Source organism: Branchiostoma lanceolatum, chromosome 9 (genome assembly GCF_035083965.1).
Source record: "Branchiostoma lanceolatum isolate klBraLanc5 chromosome 9, klBraLanc5.hap2, whole genome shotgun sequence".
In the NCBI taxonomy this organism is placed as follows: domain Eukaryota; kingdom Metazoa; phylum Chordata; class Leptocardii; order Amphioxiformes; family Branchiostomatidae; genus Branchiostoma; species Branchiostoma lanceolatum.
Genome location: NC_089730.1, coordinates 10,019,180 through 10,039,094, shown reverse-complemented (window position 1 = coordinate 10,039,094; position 19,915 = coordinate 10,019,180). Strand labels below are relative to the sequence as shown.

The window sequence follows — 19,915 nt, the reverse complement described above, 5'->3', positions numbered from 1 at the left end:
AATTGAAACATGTACGTATGTTACCTTAACTTGTTTTTAGAGTCTCTACAAATTGAATGAGTTGCATTTTCAATTTTTTTATTAAGAACATAGTAAAAATGTAAACTTGCTGATCGATACAAAAAGAAATAGTTCACGGGTAGGATTCAACTGCACCAAATATATCATCATCAGGAGAAGGCTGTTCAAATCATGTTCCCTTGGGAGCTCTCACATCTGCAGAGTGATCATGATTGTTGATCCCTGAGTGTAGAAGAGGTGAAACAAGTCACACAGGAGCAAGTAGTACTGTCTGATTGTGAACTGAACTATCACCTTAGGTGCTGCTGACTCAACCAGGCTTTAAATTGATAGACCCAATCTGTTCAGGCAAATTCACCTGGGTAAAGGTGAGATCAAAGGACAAATGTACATTATTATGTTTAGCCATAAGTATGGCTAAACATATTGTTTTCTCTCATGTTTCTTCTTCTTCTCCTGTCAAATCTTCAAATCGATTCATCTCTGTCATTTTTTGACCAAATGACCTGAAATTTGGTACAGAGGTAATGTAGGCAAAAACCAATGTGCGTTCCTTTCCTTTGTTTGATATTGACCTTGAAAGTGATTTTATTGAGGTTTTTAGGCTATTTTTAGCATATCTTGGCCTCCTGCGCCCTGGTATTTCAACCGAATGACCTGAAATTTGCTGTATATGTGGCTTGAACAAATATTTAAAGGACTACATTCCCATTTTTGGCATACATATATTCAAAACGATTTATTTTGGGCTTTCTTGACAATATTTGCCACTTCTGTCACTTTCAATACTACATATGACCTACAGGTCATTGACCCCGAGTGCCTTGCACCTGGCCAAGCTGGAAGTTTGCTTACGAGGAGGAAAGACCGGACATGAACATTTAACGTGATTATCGGGAAAACACCATGTTCCCTTAAACTCAGTGGTTAAATTGCAGTTTAGGAAATTTTATAACAGAAAACAAGTTAAATCAATGATTTTGTGAATGTTTATTCTAGCATTAGTTATTCCAGATATTTTCAAACTCCAAATTCTTCAACACAACACGGGAGATCGTTTCTCCTCAGACTGGCGCGACACTCCTGTCAAAATTGATTGATGATCTCTCTCTGCCGCCGCTCTCACTGGGGACAGGCGTTTTGGTCCCGCACGTTGTCGCAGCGGTGCGTCGCCGCTACGCGATCGAAAGCACGCCGCTGTCTGTCTCGGACCAACAGACGCGTCTCCCGTGATGTGTAGCGTCCACCACCAGGCCTTCCTACATGTCCTACGTACGGGCGTATGGATAGTACAATTCGGCAAAAAAGGAATGATTAGGCCAGTAGAGTCAGTCCCCGGTAAGGTCAATGATTCGCCCCTTTGCGCTAGCTTGTAACGTTAAATGAATGTACCCTCTGGTGGCCAAACTTCACTGACAAACTTTCTCCCTATTATCATCATGAGCTTGCGTTAGTCTGGTACTAGTGACTATTATGTGCCGGGAATGTTTATCTATCGCACGCCTTGGAAGGAAGTTCAACCATGATAAATGGTCGGCCGTTGCGAAAATTTGGAATCCCATGCTGTTGATTTTCGTGATTGAATCTGTAAGAAAATATATTTTCATGTCGTTCATGTTTTTGGGACGGACGCCGGGACGGGGTGAATTTTTTCTATCATTTTCGTCCCGTTAGTAATGCAAATCGAATCGTGTTGCACAAGAGGCAAAACACTAAAAACGTGGGTCTTGTGGAGTGTTTTGGAGCGGGAAAATGCCGGATATTAGCGGTGCCGAACAGTGTACATCGTCGCGCGCGGGTGACGCTCCGTCAAAACAAATCCGCTGGTGGTCTAGCGCGGCCACCGAAAATAGGCAGAAACACACAGGAGGACTTAGCACCTTCGTTTATAAGGGCAATTGTGAAAATCTTTTGTTACAAATTGTTTGAACATTGAAACATTTGGATAGATGGTATGAAACTGTTCTAAATAAAGAGATTTTTGTGTAGTTACGTTCGAAATGTTTCCAACGTATGTGAAATAAGTTCAAACATGTTATAAGTTTCAATTCTAATTGTTTGAACACTTTAGAACTATTGTGACTTAGACATTCTTTTAATCAAAATAGTTCAAACATATTACAAATATTATATTAAAACCCTCTCGGTGACTTTGAATTGACTCAAATATGTTGTTTTTGGTCATTTCCTTCGTCTCCTGTCAATGTCAATCAAAATTGGACTAGAGTCAATAGAAAGAGTGGTTTCATTTAAATACCTAGGGCTTATTCTTGATGATAAATTGTTGTGGAATGAACATGTTGACAAACTCTGCTCAAAGGTAACCCAACGAGTAGGTTTACTCAGACGTCTTAGACCTTGCTTCACTGTAAATATAGCTGACATGTTGTATAAAGCAATGGTACTCCCCCTTCTGGATTACTGTGACACCGTGTGGGACAGCTGCGGAGTGGGGAGACAACAACAACTCCAAGTGCTACAGAACCGGGCTGCCAGGGTAGTTCTGCAACTGAACCTACAGTCCAGCAGTGTCCTCGACCTTCATGAGAAGCTCAGCTGGCAGTATCTCGCAGGGAGAAGGCGGGATCATGTGTGCATTATGGTTTACAAGTGTATAAATGGGCTAGCACCAACATACCTATCATCCACCTTCTCTCACAACCACAACTTACACAATTACCAAACCAGACAGACATCACTCCTATACAAACCTTTTTTCAAGACCACAACAGGACAGCGTACATTTGCCTACAGAGGTGCTAAACACTTTAATTCACTACCAGCCTACATTAAGCAAGTTCCAAGCCTGAATACATTTAAGTCAGCTTTGAAAGACCTAACATAGTCTCAGTACTGAGTAGTGACCTCTGACCTCCAAACTGTTTGACCTTGGATTGGATTATGATTTTGAGTTATCTGTCTTTCATGTTTCAGTTGTACCCATATGTTCCGACGTGTATGTCTACTTTTCTCTCTGTAAGTTGTTTTTTATTTTCCATGTATGTATATGTGAAACTGGGCCCTATCGAAAACCAGTGTATTGGCACTGAATAGGCTACCCAGGTGTTTCAAAATAAACAAAAATCTTCATATGTATACTATGGAAAACTTCATTCTTCCCTGGGGTTGATCTTTTTTAATTCAATTTTGAACTGGGTTGATTATGCGCAAGAGTGTAATTTTCAGTGGATATTTTTCTACTGGTTTACATGGAAATGGCACGGAATATCCCATTCTTGCAAGGGGAGGATTCTTTAATTATTTCTTTCAATTTTGAGCTGGAATGATTATGAAAAAGTCCATTTTTTAGCAGAAGTGTATTTGTTAATCAATTAGTGGATATGGTTGTGGACTGGTCCATATTGTGTTGAGGTGCTACTGGAAGACTCAATTTTGGACTGGGGTGATTCATTTTTTTAGTGCAAGTATTTTAGAATGGTCCATTGTTATTTTGGGAGAGTCCATTTTTTGCATGGCGAGGAGTATGGCTAAACATGCTGTATTTGCTCGCAAATGTTGCCTTTCTAGTTATGTTATTACTTCATTGAAGGAGGTACTGTTTTCTGTGTGTGTGTGTATGTGTGTGTGTGTGTGTGTGTGTGTGTGTGTATGTGTGTGTGTCTGTGTCTGTAAGTGTGTGTGCCTGTGGGTGTTTCTGCATAACCCAAGAAGCTACATGTACGTACATGTATGGATGTATTGTGATATATTTGGTATGTGGATAGGTGTTGTTGAGTTTGTGCGGGGTGGAGTTTACTTAAGCAGAATTTGTCAACACTTAATGAATGCACGGCAACAAATATGTACTAGTACCAGGTGTCAAGGACATTGATCGCTTACTAGTGATATTACAGTAGAAAGTGCTGAGTCCAAACCAAAATAGAAGCTAAAAAGTAGTTACAAAATGTACAAAAGCTACATATATACATAAACACAAAATGCAGACGAGTCACCATAAAAAAACATTACGTGATGTTTGTACAGATACAGATGTTTATGCATGAGCTAGATAGAATTTTTTATTACAATGAAACTCTAAATAGTGTGTATCGTCACTACAGTACATGTACAACATAATGGTAAACGCCATATGATTCTGTCCATTGACTGTACCAAAATGTAGTAAGTATAACGTTTACATGTACATCTATGTGCACCAGACCCAGGTGTATCTGTATATTGATAAGATTATGGCTATGATTATGAAAGCCAGTGCCGTTCGTCGGTGACTTGGTCTTCCTGCTATGATGACTCGAGTGATTCAGGCAATCAGAGAAGTTCCTCGACCAGAGATTTATTCATACGCAGATATATACACGGGAATGTTCAAGCGGTGATAACGATAGTACGGACAGTTCTTCTCACTCTGTGACAGGTTCACAATCGAATGGGAGCCAGTGTCAAAGGAACTTACTTTCCGAGGATCAAACTTCTGTAAGCTGCTGCTCCCGTTTCTCGGAGCGGACCAAGTCAGCGAACAGAGTCTTTTCCCAAGGAAAGCTTGTTTCCAAAGACTTCCGAAAAACTTCCGGAAAACTTCCCGAAAAATCTCCCAGTTTGAGAGTGTTTGTCTCTTTTATTTCCTAAGTTTTGGGAGTGGCCTTGATCCAAATAAGGTAAGACGACATTAAGATTCTCTACTCTTATTGGGTAGAAATATGTAAATATGTTTTAAGAAGTTCTCAAGAAAGTCCGGATCTTCAATGACAATTGAAAGACAGGTCGTGCCGTTTTGCAAAAAAAACCAACTTCGATTCGCATTAAAAGGCCTCTTGGGGTATGACCCCCAGGGTCAGTTCGGTAGGTTCACGAACTCTTGCCCCGGTCAAACACTCCTAGCCATTTCCCTGGGCACGGTCCGCCAAAACTTCTTAACCAATCGAATAGTCGGATTCACTTGTCCAAAGTTTCTGGACTGTACCATCGCAGAGTGAGGGAACAAATAACAGGGGTGTTGTAACCTGATTGCATAGTACATTACAAACGATGATCACCAGTCATTCGTTATACAATAGTTGACGCTGGAACCATTATTCGCCATTCCTTCAAGTTCATACAGTAGTTCAGTTACATTAGAAACAGGGAAATCTCTTAGAAAGTCTAACATAGGAGTTGTCTATCTGTTATCATAGCGGTCTTCTATTTAGACGGCGAACGTGATCATTAACAACATGTCAGCTACGCCTCATTGGCACCGATGGGGTCTGGCAACAATCTTCCCCAGTGACCGAGTTATAGGACGTGGGTACCCGAGGTACACGTCAATCAAATGGGAGGAGTAACAACAGTAACGACTCCGGTCGAGTTACAACGTTAGAGTTATAGCAAACTAATACAAAAATAGAAGTATATCTTAACTGGCTTAATCCTACTACTGGCAACAAGTTTCACGTGCGGTGATCAGTTTACAAGTATAGTTTGTCCTTTACTGGGACTTGACCCTTGCCACTAAGTCAACGTAAGTGATTGTCGCGTCAGCTTCGTGGAGACAGAGGCAGCTCCGGCTTGTCGGAGCGGATAAGGTTTCCCAGCTGTTGGGCCGGTGTCATGGCCGGAGTGACGGGTCCTTAATTATGTAGTCTCTTACCCTCTAGTACGGCCCTGGCCAAGTGGCTGGTCATTTCTTCTTGTGTATTTACTTACTTGTTTACACCCCCATCCTTTAAGATTGCGGTGTCCCCATCGCAAAGAAATATTATCGAGATTGGTCATTTAATAAACGCAACACATATTCTAGCTTATACATTATTAGATTATTCAGGATTATAAGAACCCGGGATGCCTCAGGCGATCCCGGAAGAGAACAATGGATTCGGCTCCATCCCTGTACCAAGGGGTAACCGGCGGATGTGTTTCACTTTGCAATTCTAGCAGCCTGGCTGGGATACATATGATGAGTATACAAAGTAAAAACTACACACTTATTTCATCGCAAGGTGTGATCTCGATTAAGAAACCTAGCCGTGCCTGCCCAACGGGGTTGTAAGAGAAGACAATACGTTTCAATCGGGAAAGGGTAACCGTGCTGCTAATCAGGTGTCACTGCCTGTTCTAGGTCAGTACCTAGCTTTAGCATCTTATTGCCTAACATCACGATCAGGAGAGGAGTCAGGGTGAGCTGTCGGGTCAGAATACAGACACAGAGTGTTCACGGCCAACAAAGGTCAGGGTCAGCAGAGGAGTAAGGAACCACCCAGTCGCTCACACCTTTAGTTGTACTACCTCAAAGTCGAAAGACACGTACTAAGGTGTCGTATACGACAGGAATCACAAGTTAAGTCTCTCCCACAGTTCATCTCAAGAGGGATCATGGTAACGAGGTAAGTTAGGAAGTGTGCTACTACCTGCATTAGGTCGTAACCTAGCTGTAACAACGGACTGCCGATCAGGACAATGAAGTATCCGACGGACACCGAGTGAATCTTTACAGCGGGGACACACCGAGGCTACTGTTACCTTCTGCTGGCCTATCCAGACCGTCCATGAAGTATCAGACGAGCATTTGTCTACCGCACGTTTCACTTGTTGCCCTCACAATTCTTGACTATCTCGGCCCTTGACCGTGTCAGTACATGTTAGTCTTTCTTATACCTTACATAACCTAACCTTATCCTAAACTATCTTAACCTTACCCTACTTGTTATATCCTTAGTTTCACCGTTCAATTCTGGAGACCGTCTTCTTGCCGTCTCGTGTTCCAAGGCTGCTTCACGGGATTAGCGTTCATACTGCGTTCCCTGTCAGGAATAGCGTTCGTAGTGTTGTGTCTTCTCTGGAATAGCGTTCATATTGACGTGGGACTGCTACAGTAATCCTCATGATCGTCCGCGCACACTAGTTGTCGGAGAACAAGATCATACCCCAACGCGACTGTTCTGATGGGGAGAGACTCGATCTCCGTCGTCCATCCAAGGGAAACTTCCTCCGGAACGCAGGACGACGATCACCTCCTGAGGCAGACTGGTATCATAGCAGTCTGACTGCGTGTCCGTGGGCGGGCGGTCGCACCGAACGGAGAAGCTCCGCGGGAGCAAGAAGTCTCTTCGCAATAAGATAGGAACAGCGGAAATGATGATGTATCAGTGTTCATCGCCCCGCTTAATTTTCAGTTGTTCGGAGGCCGTGGACGTTCTCGAACTGCACCACATGGTTGACAGAGTCTCTTCTCTCTTCGAATTATGATCGCCTCCGAACGAGATGTCCGGTGAGTTTTTCCCGTTTGTCGTACTGCGAGGACTCCATGGCGGTCTGCTCCACGTCCGTGTTGGGTCCGCCCACACAATGGTCAGGAGAATGTAGTCCTTCAGAAAACCTTGTGCCGGCTTCTGAATCTCTCTCTGGGAAGGTCGCGCTAAACAGTTTCTTTATGCTGATCCCTCCTCTGACAACTAAGTCCGGAAGTCAGTTTGGTGGACCTGGGGCTGATAATGCATGATGCTCACGCCTCCGCACGCGATCATAGCAAAGTCTTCCCTTGGGGTCGTAGGCTGCTTGGAGAACCGGACGTCTGTAGTCCCCTCATTCATCATACCTGTTAGCACTGGCTGTAGTGGGGCTGCAGTTTGTTTACCAGTTTGTGCAAAGCCATCAGGTCACGCCCGCTCAGGATGACGGGGATGCTGTACTTCTAAGCCGAATGGGGCGGCTGTACTTGGCCTTGGCGACGTTGGCTCGGAAGGTCTCGTAGAGCTAGGCTTCGCCGAAGAAGCTGATGTGTCGGGACCGGTGATCGGCAGTCCTGTAATAGGGAAACAGAGTACACGCACACACAAGCCCCACCCGGTCTCTTGCTCTATCATCTTAACCTATTATCTTTCTAATTTATAACATTCTAGCTTAATTTCTCTTGTCAACTACCGCCGGACGGCGGAAGAAAAGGAAAGAACAGATGGAAAAAGGCATCTCCGTGCCATACCAAAAAAAAGAAAAAGAATTAGCTTCTTCAAAACGTAGTATTAGTGTTCAGTACCATTTCCGTGATCGCCAAAGGCGAAGAAAGATCAAGGTCATCGTTGTTATGGCAATCTTATGCCTCAATTTGCAGTCATCTCTGCATCAAATTAATTATTCTTAGCCTAGTATTAATCTGTTAACAAAAGTTTATAAAAACAACCTTACTCTTTGACGGGTTCTGTTGAGACCTGTACTGAACCCAGTGGGTATATGAGTACAATAGAGGTTCTCCTTCAGTTATACTTATTTTACTGTCCGTTTCGTCTCGCGGAGCACATTGATCGAGGCTCGCGGGTCGCCGAGAGTATCTACTTTACTATACCTCGACGAGATGGAGTAAATCTCCAAGCAAGTACAGCAGGGATCCACCCTACAACTTCCATGACTTATCCTAACTTTCCGACGCGTCCCTTTTCTGGGTCCACGCGTCTACTGGTCAACTCCTTTGTGACTGAAATCCCTGCCTAATCGCCCTTGCTACCACGACGTGCTTCGCCTATATCCCGCCCGTTTGGGTTTAGGGTTACACAACTAGGCACTGCGAATGGTGACCGAATCTGGTGACTCCACCCATGAGCGGCAAGTAGCCAATCAAGCATCGCGAAGGGAGAACTGTCAACAAAACTTAACTAAAAACCTCATTTCGTTTTACCAAACGTCTTACTTCTAACTTCGGACGCTCCCCGCCTATGGATCCACGCGTCTATTTCACTATTTCTCAGGTGACAGACCTCTCCCCCGCTTGGTCGTCACTGCCACCGCGACGTAGTCAGCCTGAATCCCGCCCGTTTGGGTGATGGGTTACACAACTTCGTACTGCGAGTGAAGACCGGTTTGGTAGCATCACCCCTGAGCAGCAGCGGCGAACCAAACGTCTAGAAGGGGAGACTGTCAACAAACATCTCAATTTCATCACTGTCCGCGACAGATACGTCTCGTCTCAGCGTGACCTGCCCGACCTAGCTGCCCCTCCCCTAACTGTCTGGAGACCAACCTGCTAACTTACACGAGCCCGATTTGGTCATCTACACGTAACACCAGCTGGGTTGACCCGCCATGACATCAGGGGTGCGCTCAGGGAACAGCTGTCCAGGGCCGCACCCGAGGAATTTCACTACTAACTAAACTCAGTCTCCTTCCGAAACTTAACTCTTCTCTTATTTTTTCCGCAGCGAGTCCTGAATATCCTTGGATTCGAGGACTTTATGCAGACTCACAACTGCTCATAGATGCCGGCGATCGCGGACCATGAGGGTCAACGAAACAACCAGTCATATTGATAATTCTAACTCTCTCCTATTTCCTCGCCATGGACTCCGGATACGGCCATCCGTGGGTTCGAGGATTTAATACAAACTCAAAGGCAGTTACGAATGCCGGCGATCTGTGGGGATCAAATAAACCATCCACTTGTACTCGCTAATCATCCTACCCATTCCTAGTTTCCCTCCATTCATCGATCCGTTCAAATTTCAAACCAGAGGAATTTCCATTACTCGTCAATCCATAAGCCACGCTATCTGTCTGGACGAATTTCGTCCGCCATCCTACACTGAAGCGGGAACTGAGAATCACATTATGTAATTCCCGGGCCACGAATAGCTTGCCGAATGTATCCGCAACCCGTCGCGTTGGCAAGGGCGTAACCTACACTGTCCTTCCCTGACTCTGCCACGATCAACGGTGCTCCGCCAGCAGGGGCTGAGGCCATGGTCATGGCAATAGCTAGAACACCGAAGCTAACTATACATAATGCCAGCAGACTGTCGGCGATTCTGCCACATTGCATCTCCTCACACATGCACAATGTCCTACCACTATCTATGACCGGGTAAGAACCGTGCGGCGCCACTCCGTCGCCCAAACAACAGGACCACCTACCTCTCAATTCTTCATCCGCCTTGCCCATGACTTTGGTCTTGAAATCCAATGGCTGGGGTTTCCCTTGCGTCTTATTTTGAAAGTTCGTACAGCTCGCAGCGCCAGATGAAAGCCAGTGCCGTTCGTCGGTGACTTGGTCTTCCTGCTATGATGACTCGAGTGATTCAGGCAATCAGAGAAGTTCCTCGACCAGAGATTTATTCATACGCAGATATATACACGGGAATGTTCAAGCGGTGATAACGATAGTACGGACAGTTCTTCTCACTCTGTGACAGGTTCACAATCGAATGGGAGCCAGTGTCAAAGGAACTTACTTTCCGAGGATCAAACTTCTGTAAGCTGCTGCTCCCGTTTCTCGGAGCGGACCAAGTCAGCGAACAGAGTCTTTTCCCAAGGAAAGCTTGTTTCCAAAGACTTCCGAAAAACTTCCGGAAAACTTCCCGAAAAATCTCCCAGTTTGAGAGTGTTTGTCTCTTTTATTTCCTAAGTTTTGGGAGTGGCCTTGATCCAAATAAGGTAAGACGACATTAAGATTCTCTACTCTTATTGGGTAGAAATATGTAAATATGTTTTAAGAAGTTCTCAAGAAAGTCCGGATCTTCAATGACAATTGAAAGACAGGTCGTGCCGTTTTGCAAAAAAAACCAACTTCGATTCGCATTAAAAGGCCTCTTGGGGTATGACCCCCAGGGTCAGTTCGGTAGGTTCACGAACTCTTGCCCCGGTCAAACACTCCTAGCCATTTCCCTGGGCACGGTCCGCCAAAACTTCTTAACCAATCGAATAGTCGGATTCACTTGTCCAAAGTTTCTGGACTGTACCATCGCAGAGTGAGGGAACAAATAACAGGGGTGTTGTAACCTGATTGCATAGTACATTACAAACGATGATCACCAGTCATTCGTTATACAATAGTTGACGCTGGAACCATTATTCGCCATTCCTTCAAGTTCATACAGTAGTTCAGTTACATTAGAAACAGGGAAATCTCTTAGAAAGTCTAACATAGGAGTTGTCTATCTGTTATCATAGCGGTCTTCTATTTAGACGGCGAACGTGATCATTAACAACATGTCAGCTACGCCTCATTGGCACCGATGGGGTCTGGCAACAATCTTCCCCAGTGACCGAGTTATAGGACGTGGGTACCCGAGGTACACGTCAATCAAATGGGAGGAGTAACAACAGTAACGACTCCGGTCGAGTTACAACGTTAGAGTTATAGCAAACTAATACAAAAATAGAAGTATATCTTAACTGGCTTAATCCTACTACTGGCAACAAGTTTCACGTGCGGTGATCAGTTTACAAGTATAGTTTGTCCTTTACTGGGACTTGACCCTTGCCACTAAGTCAACGTAAGTGATTGTCGCGTCAGCTTCGTGGAGACAGAGGCAGCTCCGGCTTGTCGGAGCGGATAAGGTTTCCCAGCTGTTGGGCCGGTGTCATGGCCGGAGTGACGGGTCCTTAATTATGTAGTCTCTTACCCTCTAGTACGGCCCTGGCCAAGTGGCTGGTCATTTCTTCTTGTGTATTTACTTACTTGTTTACAATTAGATCTGACTTGTGCAAGCCACAGGGACAGGGTCCTTTATAAATAATCAATCGGGCATTTTGTTATATACATGTATCTTGCTTACGATTGAAGTCAAACTGTGTGCGAATGGTGTGGAAAGACGGTATACAGTCATATGTACACACACATTTGATAGATTTGTTTTAGATCGGTATGATGATTTGTCCTTATACAAATGTACCTGTATATATAGCAGCTACTTCAGTCCATTTGTAGACATAGTACATAAACTCCATACAGAAACATTTTTTGTAAGAGGCTAAAGCCAGTAAAGGAAAATCAGGTCATTCCAATGTAGCTTTATCCTGGAAACTAAAGCTAGCGAGAGCATTATGCCTTCCAAGAATTAGCCAGTCTGTTCTGTTATGTATTATCAATCAAACCTATACGTCACTGTCTAATTTGAAATGCCCACGTATAGGAACAGCCCATCAATTGAATGAATGTGATTACTATGTATTTCTGGTCCAGTTATCACGGCATTGTGGATGGATTTAGGTCACCGAGCTGGACTCAGTTTCCCATCAGATGATGTGACCTGGATATCAACTGACAAATCACACCCACTTTGAAGACTGTAGAGGTCTAGCTGCTGAAATTGAGAAATATAAAGTCAAATATTCCTAGAATCTAGACATGTACGTGTTTCATGTGCTGTCAAAAATAACCAGATATCAAAATTATCATGTACATCTGCATATTTTATATCCTGTTCCTGTTTATGAAATGATTGTTCAAAGCTTTATTTAGATGTGAAACAAGTCTTTTTATGACAGATGTACATGTACATTGTTTGTAATAAGCCATGTTATATTCATTTTATGTTTAACATTCCTTAATCAACTATAGCTACCTCTAGGATGTACAATGTATAAACAATACTGCGGTTGTTACATTCATATTTTCTGTTTGCTGTACAGCAGGAGATACAATGTCTACTTGATGCTCAGCACATTTCCTGCATAACAGCGACCATCACAGTAGCATGGCAGCCAGCGGTAAACTACTCGAGCTTGCCCAGCACCTGAAACAGGAGCGGCTGTTTGTCTCAGCGGAGAAGGACTCCCTTCAGCGAATCCACAAGGAGGTCATCAACGCGGCGGAGCGGCTGTACCACGCCTCCTGGATCGTCAAACAGCAGCGGGCAAACGTAGAGAGCCTGATTCTGTCCAGTCACTCCCAGCATGGCACGCCTGCCGAGTACTGCCACAAGGCCAACTCCCTGGACAATGTGAAGTTCATAGATGGGTACAAGGTCCTGGGGTACCAGGACACTCTGTATGGGGACTTCATGAAGGCACTGAGGGAGTGCCCACAGCTGGTGGCTCAGACTCTGGTGTGTGGGGAGAAACTCAGTCTGGAAACAACACAAGGCATCATTCAGGTACCTGTACAAGCTGTGTGTTATGTTTGTGTTTCATTGTTGTTTTCATCATCATCATCAGTGCTACATGTCACTGAGGCAGGGTGTCATTGTACTCCACAATTTTTTATGTGTTATAGTAAAATGGGGGTTACTACATGGATAGAACACAGTGATTAACTATTCATTCATGTGTCATTGATTTTAATCATTGCGTATTATTGGCTTTCCCCACAGGTGATTGTGTCTGCCATCTATGGAGGATGTATCATGCCGGAAGATGAGCACTTCGTCCTGCAGATACTCCACTCCCTCATCGAGCTCCAGCTAGCAACAAACAACGACCCTCGCCGGCTGCTGCGCCGCGGCTCCTGTGCCTTCAGCACCGTCTTCAAACTCTTCTCCGAGTCGGTGTACACCGCCAAGCTCTTCCTCACCGCCGCCCTGCACGAACCAATCATGTCCTGCCTTGCCGAGGACGACTACTTCCTAGAAACCAACGTGGACGCTGCGCTGGAAAGATTCGCTCCCGCGGAGATCAAGAGACGGTTCGGAGACCGGGGAACGCCCCAGTTCAAGCAGAAGCTGCAAGACCACATGGAGCAGCTGAGCAGTCAGCTTGTGAGCCTCTGTAACAAATTCATCACGAGCATTAAAGCCAACATGTACTGCTTCCCACAAAGTCTGTGCTGGATTGTGTCCCAGCTGCATAAGCACATGAACAGGGTTGAAACTGTAGAGGAGGGAGACATCCGCGCGATGTGTGCGGACTTGCTGTTGTCGTCCTTTATCTGTCCGGCCATCATGAACCCAGAGCCGTACGGTATCATCTGGGACGTGCCAATTAGTGAAGCCGCCCGCTTCAATCTCATGCAGGTAAGGCCATTCTTTTTATACTATAAAAATGTATAGTAATTACTTGTGTGTTAAGGCCAATAGTCAATGTGCTTTATTTGTAGAGGAAAAAGTTGCACGTTTCGACACGTCTTCCACAGATACAGGTATGTTTAGTTGGGAGTGTCTGAACATTCTAAATTGTACAGGTGCTTGATAAAGGGATTGTCTATTACATATCATTGGAAAGCCATTCTAACATGTTTTGGGACATCACTCAGTGAAATCACTAAGTGAAATATTGTCACCTAACCTGAACTGTTGTTCCAGATTGCCCAGATCCTACAGGTACTGACCCTGTCTGCACCGGAGAATGCAGACTCAAAGATGCAACCGCTGTACTCTAGGTTTGACAATGTAAGTGCAACATGCTATGTAGAAGAAGGGCTTTCTCAATCTCAAACATTATATGTACGCAGGGCACTAAATCACATTTCCACAATACGCCCTTGCCCTTAAATAATCATGTTTTAAGATGATTGCATTTTGTGTAAATTTAAATTGATCAGATCTTCTGAGTTTTATGTTACATGTTCTGAAAGCCTTATTTTGTGACTGGTTGTTCTTCAGGGCTGCATGTCTACCTTCCTGGATGCTGTGGTTGACAGATCATGTGACGACACCCCGCCCCCTGCCCCCTCCCAGCTGGCGGGGTTGGGGAGAAGTGCTGTGTTGATCACAGAAACTGAGCTTTACTGTCTGGTAAGTAACCATTTACATTGTACATTTGTTTAGATTTGGAATCATTCTAGTATTATGAAAAAGATCTGATGTCATCACGATGATAATAACTATTGAGAAAGATACATTTCAAATGGCAAAATGGTTTGATATGTATATTGTAGCCCTTTAAAAAAGTTTGTTTGAACCTTTGTTTATTCATGATAAGCTCAAATCGGCATGCAGGCAGCTTTTCATTGAGGTCATGAGGGAAGAGGTAAGGGTCAGTTAAGATAGAACAAAGATACAGATTACATCAAGTATTTTCCCTGTTGTTAAACTTAAGGTTTATTTTTCTGTGAACCACAGGTGTCCTTTCTGCGAGACCTTAAGGCTGCCGGAGGTGAACCACTGGACACTAAACAGCTGGACTCCATCCTGTCCAACGTGCCGATCTCCACTCCCCCATCCACGGGCCCCACCGTGGGGAGCGGCAGTGCCAACGTCACCCCTACCCCCACCCCTGTCACCTCCCCTCCCAACACACCCATGTCCGCCAAGAAAAACATCCTCGGAAAGGGTATGTGGGGTGTGCCTCCAAGGCAAATATCTTTTGAAAAAAAAGCAAGATGGTAGCTTGTAATTTGGGTGCTGCCAACTGCTAGTATAGTAGCTTTTTCCATATTAATTAATAGTAATGTGCAAGTTATAATGTACCATTCTTGTTCGAAAGAATTCATAGCCTGTATTTGTAGTATTTGCATGTTTTGAAAAAAAATTATGTTCTTGTACTGTTGCATACAATGCATAATGTGTAGAAAAGTTGCATAGGTACCGTAGTACATTATATAATGGGTAAAATATCATAACAGCAAGTTTTACTTCTTCAGCAAGCTACAACATATTGTACTTCATTATTTCAGTGAAAGGAGTGAAGGCACGCCTGCCAGGCACAAATGCAAACGAGTCGTCGGAGGCAGATGGAACAGGTTCCCCCTCAGAGGTGGTCATGACCCCTCCTCCTGAAGAGGTCCTGATTATTTCCCTCAGCAATGCTTCCAATGAGTGCCCTGGGATGTTACCTGAATCCAAGGTGGGGTGACGATTTTTATTGGATAATCTTAGTCTAGAAATATTTCTGATTTCAATTTGTGGACAACACATACTTGCATGTTGAGATTTTAGCATTAAAGTTTTATTAAAAATTTTTTTGTTTAACTGTATTTTTGCTTGAATTTTCTTCTATTGCAGGTTTTTGGGTCAACTGTTCACCATGTGACCATTGCTGGTGGTGATGCCTACGATGACAGAGGCAAAGATGAAGATAGACAATCGGACAAGCTGACTGGAATCTCCATAAGTAAGGATGTTCATCTCTACGATCAATTGTTGTTTCATTTCTACCGTACATTTGTAAATCATAACATCTTGATTGTGTTTTATGAAGAAATATACATGTATGGGTCAAAATTCTTGCATTTGTAGGATACTTTCCACTGTCTTTGATTCAGAAAATCGATGCTGAATCGTGGTCTTAACTTTTTTTCTTTTCATCTGTAGGTGCCCACAATAGCGATGTCATGGAGGCGACATCTGAGGGTGGCCCCTCCACTAGAAACTCTGTTTACTCCCTTGAAAGCGACCACGGGCCAGAACCCATGGGCCGCGACCCCAACGAACGCAACGCCCTGGACTTCCTGGAGAAGGAGCAGAGGACGACGAAGGACAACATCGACGAGAAGCTGCGGAAGTTCGAGATCATCCGCGACATGGGGATGGCCACCACAGAGGAGAGAGACCCGTGTGAGACCTATAGCACGTTCAGTGAGACCTGGAGCACGGACGTTCTACCGAGCGACGCTTCCGAGCCACCGCCAGAGGGAAACCCTCTAGAGAGGTTACAGGTATGCAGGGCCTTTAGTCATTTTATTTGTATGCTTCAAGCTGTGTCGACACAAAATATATTACACTTGGCTTTTTTTTATTCTACCTTTATTTAACTTTTAAAGATTACAGAATATGTTACAAACGTGCCTGTACTATAGTATTGATGTGTCAATGAAGTTTGCTAATTTTGTATAATAGCTTGGATTTTATATTTTTCACATTTGGGTTTGACAGTTTATCATATGTCAGATGCTGTATGATTGATTGACCTATTTTTAGTCATATTCATGTACATTTGCTGTATCATAGTCGACTAAAGACTGTCGAAACGTCTTTAATCCAGGAGATTTCAGGTGCAGGTGCGGAGGGCGGGACGTCCCACCTGGACAGCCTGCCTGAGAACCTGCTGGAGGTGGACATCTCGGAGACGAACAGCGAGACGTGGAGCGTGGACGTGCTCGCCAGCGACTCGGAACCGCCCGAGCAGAAGATGGAGGAGCGACTGTGCGAGGTGGAGGTGGGGCTGAGCGAGGTAACGACATCAGATTTGTCTGAGCTGTGAAGTGTTGTCATTCAGAATTATCTTTGCTGATCAACAGATTATTAAAAATTTTTATGTGGTGCTACTTACGATAACGCTTGTGTGTTAGATTAGAAGAATGGCTCTTAGGCTATAAACAGCATCTGTAGTACTTAGATGGTCAGCTCAGCATTTTATGTGTGATACAACAGTGGTATAATGTTAGATAAAACAGTACATGTGTATCCGTTGATAAGAGCCTCCATGAATTAGGGTACACAGATATGATAAAGAAGATTGCATGTTTTTCACAGTGGTGTCTGGATGGTGTGTAGTACATAGTAATTACAAAGTAGGAGTAGATGTTTTCCTTCATACATGTAGTTGTGTTTGTCTAACCCAGCATTTCAGACTGTATTGTGCATGTTTTCCTTAGTGGCTTGTTGCATGTGGTGTGAGTAGCTGGTCATTAGAAAGTAGACTTTCTTGTAAAATACATGACATAAGAAACTGTCAAAGCGGCCGAGCTTGTATTTCTTCACATTGTCCTGGCAAGGCAACCGACATATAGGAATCCTGCACTACATGTAGATGGGCTGGTGTTGTGTTGTGTTGTGTTGTGTTGTGTTGTGTTGTGCAGTGTGCTTGTTGTAGTCTTGTAGGTAATTGTCTGACTTTGGCATTGTGAATTCATCCTTGAGGGAAGAATGGTCAGAGTGACTAGTTCTTCCGTGTCTCTTACAGTCCGGTAGTGTAGAGGACATCTTGGAAGCAGAGAAAAATGAGGAGGCCACCGGAGGGGTTGACGGAGAGCCTCGTTCCAGGACTAGCACCCCCTATACTGACAGTGAGAATCCTCCCAGAACCTCGGAGGACCAGGTCTCTGACAAGAGCTCGGAGAAAAGCTTTGACAAAAGCTGCAGCCCTTTTCCGGAGGATTGTCCCAAAGGGAGGGGGTCGCAGGATTCGGAAGAATTCCAGGATGCGGTTGAAAGTTTTGATGAGAGTAAGGAGAGGAGAGGCCATGGTGCTCCTGCCCTGCATCCACCCCCAGAGATGTGTCAGGACCCGTCCACGGGGGCACGCTTCAAAATCCGACCTATCGCTCTCCGCAATCCAGTCAACGGTCCTGTGGGCCCAGGCAAGCAGCGACATGTACCTGACATCATTAAAGACTTTGAAGGAGCCCCGTCACATGCCAAGGAGGCTTTAGGAGCCAGGCTGTCCAACTCCTTAAAGGATATCCAAGAAAGTTCTGTTGCGACTGGTTTTGAAACGTTTGACAAAAGAAACTCCTTACTAGACGATTTTGACCCCTTTGCTCCCACGCCTAGTGACGACGCCCCAGCCACAACCCCTGCTGACAGTCTACGTGATTCAGTTTTCAGTTCCATGTCATCTTTGTCCCCCTTGTCACCCTCCAAATCAGAGGAGAATCTTCTTAGTCTAACTGCTTCCTATGCCCAAGTCAGGCACACATCAAGCTCAGACTCTCCAACAAAGCTGAGAAGAAGCCAGACGAGTTCTTCCTACAGTGGAGACCTCAACAACACTGTGCACAGTCCTGACTTTGACAAACCGCTCATCCAAATCGATGACAACGAGGGCTTTAGCACCATCAAGAGAAGACCCAAACGAGAAAAGACAAAAGTGGTGGACATTGTGACAGAAAATAACGTGGGAGGACTTGGAAAAGCTTCCTCATTTGACGATCAACTTTTGCAGCAAGGGTCAGAATCTCCCGGTCCTCATCATCCCATCGAACGTCCGCTGGAGCCGCTCTTTACAAAGACGCGAGCAGAGAGAGCGACAAGTAGTCCTGGTGCGGACGGACACACAAGTAGGATGGGGACGTCGCTAGCGGTCAGCGGCGGATACAACGACAGATCAAACATATCCAAGTCCATCAGTTTTGACAGCTCGCTGACTGTAGTGGACAGGGAAGAAAAGGTTGGTTGAACAAAGAGCTCTAGCTGTGTGGTTTCTTTCTACAGCTGTTGTGTTGTACTCAAAGGTTTCCTTTCTCACTAACAAAGAGTGAATTCGAACCTTAAGGGTTAGTCCTTGTGTCTTGACAGGTATTTTCTTCTGCTATAAAGACAAAGCTTTCAGATAGTAGTATTGATGTGTAGAAAAACTTTTGATCAGTTATTCATCATCCTTCTATAGCTATCCTTCTATAGGGTATACTATAGTATAGGTACTCATCAGACATATTGTTTTCAACTAAAAACTTTCTTCTGCCCTTCAGTTCTTTTGAAACCCATTCATGACTGATATGAAAATATGACTGTCTGTACACACGTAGCATCACCTACCTCTAGTTCCATGTGATTTAACCCAAAAAATTGTTAGCATTTTATTTTCTGTGTGAAAGTAGTGTTAACCATAGACTGTACTTACATGTATACTTAGTACTTACAAACGTGCCTGCGTACTTACAAACGTGCCTACGTTCTTGAATCTGTGTAAACCTTGACTATTGTTAGTCTAATCTTGTTGTGTTTCCTTGCATTTGTGAATGTAGTTTTCAACTTTTCTTTCACTCTATGTACCACAAATGTACCACAAACATAGTTGATCTCTGCACTCTTACCAATAATGCACTGTACATGTGTGAAGTAGATTTAGAACACATCTCTACTGTGCTTGTAGTTCATGCCTAACCAGTGAACAGCAGCTAGTGATGTTTTTCCCTGTTGTCTTGCCCTATAGAAGCATACAGGCCGAGGTCTCTCTGGTAGCTTATCTAAGGTCTGTAGAAATACATGTACAATTGTCATGATCACGGGCCCCACAGCATGATATCAATCATCTCAGTTCTGTACTTCTTTTGCATGTTGTGGTGATGTGCCTTCTTCATTCTTTGTGTGATCATTGCTTTGTTTCTTGGTGCTGTTTGTGGGGGTGTGTTCTAGTTTGACATTATTGTTTGTTGCATACATGTCATATACTACTTAACTATGTACATTTTTGTACAACTACAAGTAGACCTTGGTTACTCTTACATAGACCATTTCAGGATGTAAAAACTGCTACCAACTAGGTTTAAGTGTGGCTATTCTATTTGGACAATTATTGTAATTTGCCAAAAGTTCACCTAGAAATGAGTAACTTAAAGCAAAGTTTTGGTTGGCATGTTTTTATTCTGGAAATG

General features: G+C 44.1%; 1 protein-coding gene across 3 annotated transcripts in view; it reads left to right on the top strand.

The window, feature by feature from the left end:
* LOC136441199 (GTPase-activating protein and VPS9 domain-containing protein 1-like) overlaps positions 1–19,915 on the top strand; it is a 30,304-nt gene that overhangs the window by 979 nt on the left and 9,410 nt on the right. The window contains exons 2-12 of one of the 3 annotated variants that reach the window (XM_066437337.1): positions 12,355–12,818; positions 13,035–13,673; positions 13,962–14,048; positions 14,262–14,393; positions 14,721–14,931; positions 15,275–15,444; positions 15,603–15,711; positions 15,912–16,255; positions 16,582–16,770; positions 17,503–18,708; positions 19,474–19,512. In XM_066437337.1, the coding sequence (XP_066293434.1) occupies positions 12,420–12,818; positions 13,035–13,673; positions 13,962–14,048; positions 14,262–14,393; positions 14,721–14,931; positions 15,275–15,444; positions 15,603–15,711; positions 15,912–16,255; positions 16,582–16,770; positions 17,503–18,708; positions 19,474–19,512 (3,525 nt within the window). In that variant the 5' untranslated portion in view covers positions 12,355–12,419. The remainder of the gene's footprint in view (positions 1–12,354; positions 12,819–13,034; positions 13,674–13,961; positions 14,049–14,261; positions 14,394–14,720; positions 14,932–15,274; positions 15,445–15,602; positions 15,712–15,911; positions 16,256–16,581; positions 16,771–17,502; positions 18,709–19,473; positions 19,513–19,915) is intronic. The other 2 variants (XM_066437338.1, XM_066437339.1) reach the window with 2 other exon arrangements.